Raw genomic sequence first — 11,113 nt, 5'->3', positions numbered from 1 at the left:
TCTGTACTTTGTCTTTAATGCTGTACTCACTCCGAGTGTCTAAATGACTGCCGTCCATATTGCTCCGTTGGAATGCTGGCTAAAAGATATTTCAGGCGATCCTGGCATATGCCGCTTTGAGGTTCCCAACAGTATGCAGTGAACTCGTTTGCTCAGTGGCTTAAGAGTATGTCATCATGTTGCAAAAGAAGGCTTACATACCACTGAGGTTTTTTTTCTGTACAAATATTTACTCCTATAATTATTCATTTTGGCACGCACCGACTTTAGCTTACATTAGCATAGGAGCGGAATACCAAGGTAAATGGAGGACCCTGTATTTGATTAATAATTATATTTTTAATGAGGGGGCGACAGGGTTGGCTCAAGTAAAATGAACACTGATGGTAACAGATAGGGGTGTGAGGATCTCCACAAAAGACGATTGTATACGTGGCTCGATATATGGGATGCAATTCGATTCAAGGATGCAACGGTTTTAAAATGTACTGGTTTTATTTCGTAAATTCAAAACCGATTTTCCGATTCAAATAGTTTTTTGTTTTTTCGACTTTTAAAGGCTCTTTGTAACAACTTAGAAGGTGATTGAACCAATAACCATGAGACCCACAAGAAAAATTTGATGTTAGTGAATCCTAAACGTAAGCCAGTTTGGAATAAAGAGGGCAGTGTCTCTGCGATCACATCACCTACTTTAGTGGTCCGTATTTGATATTGGACCAGCTAGGGTACCTTTCAGGTTGTGTTGGTTTTTGCGTCTGTGTTACCACCATTGTGTGAGCTGAACATACACCCTTTGTGCACTAAAACAATCACTCAATGTAGATTTCAAAAACTGACCTTTTAACACGGGATGAATGGCTGTATAGCAAATTAATGAAAACTGATCTGTCTGTGACATATTTCAGTGGGAGTCATGAAAGGCACACCCACATTGTTCCTTCAGCACTCAAAGCCAGGTGTGACACAACTTAAGGCACTCCAATGCACTTGTGGCTGTGTGTGAAACGTTCCAGTCCAAGCGGCTGCGGCAGGTCAGGTTATCAGGCTGCCTCGTTTCAGGCCTATCTGACCATCTGGCAGCCAGCCAATAGGGATGAGACACGCATGTGGTGCTTTAGGTGATGATTAGTCCACACATTTTAATTAACCGACTTTTAATCTAGCATAGAAGTGCTTCAAAATAATTCCAAAACAAACTCTGAGCCACCCCCGCCATGGCATGATTCATCATTTTCTATTTGTGGGATTCTGAGTAATTTTTATTTTTTTTTCAATAGGTTTTTAGAGTACATGTAGATCTGAATTTAGAGCTGCGCACCTTTACTGTTGCTGCGGGGTGCCGCAACATGCCAGGCAGCGCTGTGGTATACTGGAACAGATGCAGTGTAAGAGCAAGAGGAGCCAGAGCAGGCTCCCAGAAAATCTCTCATAATAGTTGTTGTTCCCACACAGCAGAGACAATATATGCACTTGTTGCATGTTCAGTTTTGAACTAGTAGCTGTTTGAAAGTTTGCAATTACTGTCACGTCAATGTTAACTTTCATGAACACATCTATGGAGTTTTGCATTGTATGTTAGCATTGAGCTATTAATCAGATGTTCATTAGATGATATGCACAATGTGCAATTCTCGTGTGTTTTATGGTTAGTTTTTCAGTAAACTTCAACTGACAAATGGAAGTGCTACCTGAGCCCCGAACAACTTTGATGTAATTTTCAGTTGACACCAAGTGGCTAAATTGATGACTCCTGTGATGGATAAAAATGGCTTTAAAATCATCATTTGGCAATGTTATTCTAAACCATATTTACACTAGTGTGGTCGCATAGAACATTTCACTGGCGTTGGGCCAAAACCTCATAAGTCACATTTTGGTGAATGTCACATTTTTTTTCGAAAATATATACTAGCGGCCGTTCCACACACATGGGGTGTTATTATTATTATTTTTTTATACATTATTGACTAATATAAAGAGATGAGAATGGCTTTTTCTCTTTGTAACGATACAATGCTAATGTTTGAACAAACTTGCCCTTTTTGGGGGGTCTCCTGAAAAGTGAGTATTTTTGAGGTACAAGGTTTTTGCCCGACGACAGATTTTTGTTTAACTTCACTTCCCCTTTATAGTATGTAACCAAATTACATTGGAAAGACTTGCATTACACATTTGAAACCAAAATATACACAAATCTTTTACTCAAGAGTCTATATGTGAGCCCAATGCAAAATCCCTTGAGTATGCTCGCTTTCAAATCAGCATTTGCCTTTTGTCATCATGGGTCACTTGGCCATGCTGCCAAGGGAATGCAAATTTCCTCCAAAAAGACTCTTGTTTCTATGTATTTACAGCATGGACATAAATACAATGTTGTGTTTACATGTGCCATATGTCTAAATGCACTTGTTGATGTGTGATAATCCCCATCCAAGAGTAAAAGCATATACCCATGTTAACAATGGTTATCTCAGATATGACATCACATATAGGTAGTATCAGACAATAGCTCAAGTTTAGTCTGATGCACCTTGCACAGTGACAAATACAAATTTGGCAGATCAAGATGTGATTTAAATGCGCGTTGCTCCTTCAGATCACATTCTGAGGCTTGTACACGGTTTACTGCCAACAGTAGAGGGCGCTCTAAAACTGCTGCAATAGAGGCTTGACTCGAGTGGAGGACCTCAGTCAACTCAAATCTCCAATAACAAAAACATATATTTTTTTAAACGAGCCAAACAATCCGTTTGTATTTTATTTGCCACCTCTATAATAGTAAAAATAAAAATAATGGATTTATTTTATATACAATTGTTATATCATTACATTTGAAACATTAAAAAATAATCAAACATTGTCTGATAACTTTTTGGTTTGACTTTTTATTTTTAATGAAAAAAAATATCTCAACCGAAATGTTAATCACTTTTCTTAACACTTGCATACTTTTCGGGGCAATTTTGTCTCGCTTTGCCATTTGGCGGCAATCAAAACTTTTCTTACTTTACCTAAAATGACTAAAAATACACAAACATGGAAAATATTCAAAAATGTCATTCTTTGTACAGGTGCTGCAATATTTATGTATCTGTTCCATGGATTTTTAGCTTTACCAGTGTGTTAAATCAAGGAAAATGGTGGGAATATTGAAACTGTAAAAACGAACTTCTGACAAGAGGTGGGCTAGAGCCTGAATGGTTGCCATCCAATCACAGGATACATACAGACCAGGGATTGGTCACGTAAATGCTGTAGAGGGCTACAATTTTTCATCAGCGCTACTAGGGGCCACATTGGACCACACACTTCCTAATCAGATGAATGCCAAAAATGCCATTTAAAATATAGACACAAGTCATACAAAATACGTGCTCTTAATATTATGACATTTTTTATGATGAATTTCTTAATGCGTCTGTTGTATTTTTTTTTTTTCAACGCAAAGGGCCGCCTCGCACAAAACTGGCACAAACTGTTGAACAGAAAACCAACGTAAAGTGATAGAACTAATTTTGTATTTTTTTTTTTTTTCACGAAAATCTTGTCATGCATATCACTCCAAATCTGCCATTATATATTCTACCACTCGTCCATCGAGAGCCTGCTGACGTACTGTCTCCACCTGGTACAGCGGCTGCACTGAGGCGGACAGAGTGAGGCTCCAGAGGACGGTCAAAACAGCGCAAAGGATTATTGGCTGCCCTCTCCCCTCACTGTCGGACATCTACACCGCTCAGTGCCTCAGCTGGGCTCTCAATATCGTCAAAGACAATACCCACCCAAACTCACACCTGCTCGACCTGATGCCCTCTGGCAGGCGCTACAGGTGCATCAAATCAAGGACCAATAGACTGAGAAACAGTTTCTTTCCAAGAGCCATCTCCATTCTAAACTCTCACACTCACACACGACCACCCGTACCTTGCAGAACAGCAACGTGATGTGTTTTTATATATCCTATTCAGTATTATTTCCCATTGCACTAACTATTCTCTTATTTATCTAATTTATATATTTATCTGAATTATTGTTGTATTGCAATGGAGAGGGGAGCTCTCTAATCTCGTTGCACACTTGAGTATAATGACAATAAAGGGATTTCTGATTCTGATATATATATATATATATATATATATATATATACACATATACACATACACATACACACATATATACACATATATATACACATATACACATACACATCACTGATTTAGGCCAAAAAACATTCCCACTCACACCAAAGGACAATTTAGAGTCCACATTGAACCTAACATACATGTTTTTGGAATGTGGGAGGAAAACAGAGTCCTTGAAGAAAACCCACACAGGCTCAGAGAGAACATGCAATTGAAGGCCAGAGCCAGGATTCGAATCCTGAACCTCAGGCCTGTGAATCGGATATGCTAGAATCACTTTCCACCTCTGAAAACAAGGGAAAAAACATCTCAAAATTAATACTCATGTGTGCGTGGACAATGGGCGGGATCAAATGGTTAAACGATTCAATGCTTTGTATTGATCAATAAAATTATTTGGGGGTGTATATATCACATCATGCACCTCTAAAAGTCTAACAGAGAACAAACACTTGTGTTTTGTGCGCTTCATGGGAAGCCCTTAAAAAATTAAGTTTTAAGGGGAGTTAGAGTAGGACTGGTGGGTGGTTGGTGTGGCGAGGTGGTAGTGGGGGGCGTCGGTTATTCCCCACTAATGTCCGCCCCCTTAATCCGGTTGGCTGTTATCCTGCCCCGTGGCCAAGCTCTGAGAGGCTGGTTTTGCTGTCAATCAAAGTCGACGTCCTCTCCTCGGGCTTGTGGCTTTGAGCAGACGTCTCAGTCAGTTCGCCGTGTGGAGACATCTCGGACGGAGGGGAACGGAGCCCACTCGTGTGAATGTTGTGCGTGGACCATCACTAGCGCGCCGCAACCTGCCCACCCCGTGCGCACGCGTGCTCCGCCCGGCGCGGTGTAACCGAGACACGGGTGTGATTTATATATCTATATATATATATATTTATATATATATATATTTATTTTTTTTTATTTGAATTTTTCTTTTTTTTTTTTTTTTTTAGAGGGGCTTGTTTTTGTCATTGCATGCCAGGAGGCTCGAGCTGCTTTTCGCCGTGTCTGCGGCTGTTTGTCTGCGCTCACCGAGCCCCCTCCCTCCTCCTATGGGACTCTAATTAATCGGAGGCATGTGGACTCGCACCAGGATTAGACATCGCTTCCTAACAGTGTGCCTGCTGTTGGCGTTCTGGGCCAAGGTAAGACGCTTCTCCGCTTCGTTTTGTAACAATAAAATATCAATTTAGCATCGACGCACGAACACGTAGGATCAACGCTTCTAATCAGCCGTGTCCAAAAGTTGGTGGTCCTTGCAACATTTGGACCTTTGCATCACATCTAGCGATAATTCAATTACGCAGGTGTCCTTGGCTGAGCTTGAGATCACGCCACCTACACGAGCCCCACATCAAAGGCGCATCACTTCAATGACTTGCTCGCTGTTACCCCTCTCCGACCTTTCGCTGCCACCAATTAACATTGAGGGTACGTTTTTGATCGCATTAGGGGTCCCACGTGCACCAGGGGCCTGCTACAGCGAGCCAGTTTGCGCTGGGGACCGCCAAAACGTGCACGCTCCACTTTTTCCCCCATGCCTCTTCAGTAGAGGATGGATCAGACAACGGACACGTTTTATCACTTTCGCAATATCATGACAGTGATCGGTGGTCATGATGTTGTAGCTGATCGCTTTTACAGAGAAACATTTATAATATGTATAAATACTGTTTTTAAACCGAACAACAAAAAAGCCCCTCAATTATACATTGGAATTGCACGTTGCATGGGGACGTTTACATGTCTTGTATTTGTAATGATTGATGGAATTGTTTCATTCGAAATGTTATTTTAATGAATGTATGTGCCGATGCACTTGGTTTTTGACTGATGCTGAAGAATATCGGTTTGTCAATATGTAAAAATATTGTAGCTGCAGTTCGCAGTGCAAAACGACTAAGTCATACTAATAATTGATTTTGATAACGTATATTCTTGCGAGGCAGTGTGATTTATAAAAAAAAATAGATTACTATTCCTGTGTTGGATCCTTAGTCTTGTGTTAGCCAGGCTAATCATTAGGTACACGTGCATGCAAAGTGCGACGAGACCCAATGCACAAACTTTATTTACAAGTTGTCTTTACAAACAAAGCAATGCTCCATTTTGATTGAAACGGGAATTCGTTCATCTCTATTTTGTGGTTGGAATTTGCGGTGTTTTGAAACTTCACTCTATCGTACAGAGAGACGCTTTTTTTTTTTTTTTTTAACTCGGATTTAATTTAGAAAGCCTGGATGCATAATGCACGTCCAAGTGCCCCATTCCGATTTAATGCCTATATCACATATTTTTATATATGCACTTCAAATTAAGCAAACCACACCCAATGTCCCAATAACATGTAAATGACTGCAACACCTGGCACTGACAACTTGGAAATAATCAAAACAAATACTGTAATATAAAAAAAAAATGGATTGGACTGACTAAAGTCCCCGTTGAATTATATGAGGGAAACTCTTCTGTATGCAAATAATAATTTTTGGCTTGTTTATTAAAGGCCACACTCTTATGTACCATATTTGGTCTATATTCATCTGTCTATGCATTTGTCATAGTTTCGATTCATAGCCGGTATTTTTCATTAGAGGTTACTGATTAGTGTATTTCGATGACTTCAAACTTCCATTGACAGGCTGGCTCAGAGCTCTCAACTGCGTTTAATGCGCACTTTAATTGGCACATATAGGAAATGCGGAAGTCATTTGGGGTTTGCTTGAATATGATTTGATACAACTTTATTGATAGAGCGCATTTCACAACAGCTGGAGCTGTAACAAAGCACTTTCCATATCTTGTAATATCAATTAGCAGGAAATTAAACATGTTTCAGATTTCCCCCCCCCCCCCGTTTTTGCTTTGAATTGTGTCACTTCAACCTTGCAGCATATAGCCAGGTTAAAGCAGTCAAAATACTGGAAGCAGATTTCAGTATATACAGTTCTATATCACTGCAAAGTACAAACACAATAAACGGTGTCAATTAAAACTGAGCATTATCGTCTCCTTGAAAGGCAGAAGCAGATCGAGTGTTTGCGCTCATGTAATTGTGGGCATTTCTCAAACGTTGTTTCCAGGCGTCCCAGTCAACAGGCTATTTCGAGCTGCAGCTGATCTCTGTTGAGAATGTGAACGGCGAGTTGGCGAGCGGGGAGTGCTGCGACGGCTCCAGGAGCACCCATGGGGATCTGCGCTGCGTGGACGACGAGTGTGACACTTACTTCAAGGTGTGCCTCAAGGAGTATCAATTTGACATCACCACTGGGGGCACCTGCACCTTCGGAGCTGGATCTACGCAAGTTCTTGGTGGAAATATGTTGAGCTTTCAGAACACAAAGAACAAAATCGCCGACACTGGCAAGATTGTGATCCCCTTCCAATTTGCATGGCCGGTAAGTCATTGATTTTTTTTTTTTTTGCTCCAATTATGCCTGCAGGTTAACATGTCTACTTCCTGTCTGGAAAGATGATTCACAATTTGGAATGTTTTAAGTTCGTGTCCTTGAATATGTACTGTAAGTGCGCCAGCATTCTTGCACACCGCTACAGCAGCAATTATGAAGATGAAAGTTAATAGTTAATGTGTCAATGCAGAAAACTGGCTTTGCAAAGGCATGCTTCATACTTACAAATACAAATGAATGTACTTTTCCCTTCAATGGATTCAAAATCCTTTCTTTAGTCATTTTTGCATATCACCGTCTTATTTACCCTTAAAGTCGGCTGCACGCAGTGACCCCTTAAGAGGAAAAAAAAAATCTGCAAGTGTGGCTTTATAGTGTGTGGTGTACTCGCGATGACCAGTGCGCTACACGTAGCGATGTCTCCACCGACATTTGAGTCAACTCCCTAAAACTTGATGTCTGTCGTAGTACCAAGACTGACCAGTGAGGGGCAGCTTGTTTCCACAGGTTATCCAAACTGCGGGAAAATAATACAAATGCAAGTAAAAAGTAATCGTAGTATTATTAGAAGTAATAGTAGAAGGTAGGTTAAGTGTTATCTTGTCTGCTAGCAATAATGCATTTTTTTTTTTTGTATCTTCCGTTCTAGTTCAGTTTTTTTTTTTTTTTTGTGACCTTCAAATGCGCCATCCTCGCACGCACAATTACTTTGAGTATTACTAAATGCCTTCCAACGATCCTTTTGCACTCACGGTGCTTGCTAATGTCACCTGGGTCGTCTCTGAGAGCATCCCTGATATATTGTATGAGGTTTGGCTTTGTTCCAGTGCACCACTAAGAACCTGTCAAGGCCCCCACAGGCTAATTGGACAAGCGGACATGCTTTAATGTGCACACCCTGAAGAGGATGCGTGTTGCTCCTTCTACCTCGAGACGGTTGTGTGCTTCACAGCTGTAATGACATTTTTCAAAGAGATTCACCGTCATTCTAGAGACTCCTTGACTTTGAGCAGGCTTGATTTGTTTTTAGTTGAGCAACTTTTCTGTTTGATGTACCTACAATATGCTATATGACAATTGGAGGGTAGCCGGTTCTCGTACAGTGTGATTGTCTAACACAGCGCATGCATTTCTTGCCGGCGTCCTGAGCAACTTCCTGCGGTCTTCTGTCCTCAATGCTTTAATGTGACTCGAGATGAGAATATATCGTGAGTGGGCCTTGGTTTGGAGTTCCCCCTTTTGCATCCCACCGCTTCCTCCCCTGCTGTGGGTGCCAGGTGGCCCCTCCAAGGCAATTAAGCTTGTCCCACTGTTGATGGTTGATGGATGATGATTGGGGCAGGCGAATTAGGTGTGCATGCTTTAATTGTTTAGTTGAACTAGTTTTTGTTGCTACAAGGGGAGGGTGCCTACATCTATGAAGCTATATGACTTTGGGAACGTGATATGGCATTTATTTAGGTTTTGATGGAGTTGTTATGTTCTTTTGTGGTTTAATATTAAACCAAAGTACATGTTTTGCCATTATATACTATTTGAAGCAGACACAAACATCAGGTTAGGCTTTTATGATAATGAATCTGCTTTTGTTGGAAAATACACACCCTTTTGCATATTTGGTTTCTTGGAAATGTTTTTATATTTGGGGATGCGCAGTGTAAATCTGTCCAAAAAAAATTTGCAGAGCTTAATCAAGCAATCATTTTACACAATTACTGGCAGAATAATAACAGTGATTGATTTTGATTACCATTTCCAAACTAAAAATGGCAACAGAACCCTTTTAATCATAGAACGGTGCCCAGTGAATATATTTTACAGTGAACAAATAATAAACTCCAAAGATTGTGTTGTTGTATTTGAGGCAGCGTCTGACTCCTCAAGTCAGAGATGAACCTGTGGTTTATTCTTGGTGTGATCTGTGAATTGGTCCTGGCTGATAGCGCCGCACGACTCCAGTAGCAGATGTCACAACAAGCCCGTGAGGGTCACTTGCAGTGTGGCGTTGTCACTTTGCACACTGTGGAAACAAAGATGCAGTGTACCATCGGCCGTGTAATCTGGCTAACAGCCCGTTTTACACATTTGACACCCGGCTTCTCCTCTGTGACATCACCGGTCTGTAGACGCTCGTCACGTCTTTTGTTTCACAATTCCAAACTGTCAGACGAGTGTACAAATCAGTTAACAACTGTTGATTGATTAGTTTTAATTCATTTTTTAATGCTTTTTACACATGTAAAAACATCCCGTCTCATGACTTTTGCGCTACTGTGAAAACAAGTGGCACGTACTGTTTATCTTTTGTTACCATGACAACCACCAGCAGCAAGTGGCTTCAACTGTGGAAATAAAGCCCCAAATGTCAAAAAAAGCAAACGCTCTCCTAGGTAATAAAAGCATTTTCATACCAGTCAATTAGGGTGTGGATTCAAGTATTTAGCGCACAGAAAATGAACACCTCGCCAAACTTAAAAAAAAAAATGCATAAACACTTTCACTTAGCGATCGAGTATGCGGCATTTATAAGAAGTCAACGTTAGCCCGTGCAAATCTGCTCAGCCAACAAAACTTGATGCAGCTCTGCTTACCCTTTGGCTATTACATGACACTATTTCAGACAGTGTAGTCTGGCCGATGTTTTCAAGTGGCACTCTATCTTCCAAATCATGGCCGTAAAAACTTGAGCCACTTTTCCATTACAGGTCACAAAACGGTCCGGCCCTGCACCACCATGGCCTCGCTCTGCCTGGCCTGGCCTCCGTTGTTTCTCCACTACAAATGGCACCAATCTAATGTGGTGCGATTGGGCCGGGATCAACTGAACTGCGTACACTCGCAGTATGCGGGGTTCTGTCGTAAGAATTCACGAGTGGCGAGTTTGTCCGCTGGTTTTGCGGCACATTGCATGATGTGGTGAAGTTGCAAATTACAGCCCATCAAATGCACAGAAGCTTTCACACAGACCAAAAATCCATTTCCGAGTTAAAGCCAGCGAGAGGCAGCCGGCCATCGCCAAGGCGCAAAAATACATTATATGCAGCACAAATATATTATTTTAAACAATACTCGTCCTAACCGTGGTGCGAGCTGCTTGCTAAAGTCTTTATCGCTATCTGTAATTGTAAATATGAATTGTTGTAACATACTACGTGTGTACTGTGCATGTTATATTCTTCTGACTTGGCGGCAGCCAGCTCTCTAAAACCAGGAAATGGGCGAGTGCAGTGGTGTTCTTTGCCGAATCGCTTGGGAAACTCCGAATGCGCGGCTTGCTTTTTAGAACAAACTCGGAGAGGAGCTGTTCCATTGTAACCGCTTGGCCCCGGAAAAGTGACCACACAGGGCGCAACCGGCTGTTTCGAGGTAGAACTGGTAGAATGGAAAAGGGACTTTAGTGTGGGGGGTGGTTTTGTAATCTAGCTGAATTATGACATCACACTTCAGCATAATTCAGGTCTTGCTGACTGTCACGTTATCAGAAGTCGTGACTGAACAATTTGTACTCGAAATTAAAAAGTAATTTAATTTTCACTATGTCCCCACTAAAGCTGTCAAAATAATGAAATAACT

General features: G+C 41.1%; 1 protein-coding gene across 4 annotated transcripts in view; it reads left to right on the top strand.

Moving 5' to 3' along the window:
- Positions 1–4,841: 4,841 nt before the first annotated feature.
- jag2b (jagged canonical Notch ligand 2b) overlaps positions 4,842–11,113 on the top strand; it is a 43,731-nt gene continuing 37,459 nt past the window's right edge. For all 4 annotated transcript variants that reach the window (XM_088286346.1, XM_088286345.1, XM_088286344.1 and 1 more), the window contains exons 1-3: positions 4,842–4,991; positions 5,084–5,275; positions 7,214–7,528. In XM_088286346.1, the coding sequence (XP_088142472.1) occupies positions 5,207–5,275; positions 7,214–7,528 (384 nt within the window). In that variant the 5' untranslated portion in view covers positions 4,842–4,991; positions 5,084–5,206. The remainder of the gene's footprint in view (positions 4,992–5,083; positions 5,276–7,213; positions 7,529–11,113) is intronic.

Source organism: Idiotropiscis lumnitzeri, chromosome 21 (assembly GCF_059441095.1).
Source record: "Idiotropiscis lumnitzeri isolate Australia: NSW breed Sydney's pygmy pipehorse chromosome 21, RoL_Ilum_1.0, whole genome shotgun sequence".
Taxonomy (NCBI): Eukaryota; Metazoa; Chordata; class Actinopteri; order Syngnathiformes; family Syngnathidae; genus Idiotropiscis; species Idiotropiscis lumnitzeri.
This window is presented reverse-complemented; position numbering and strand designations above follow the sequence as displayed.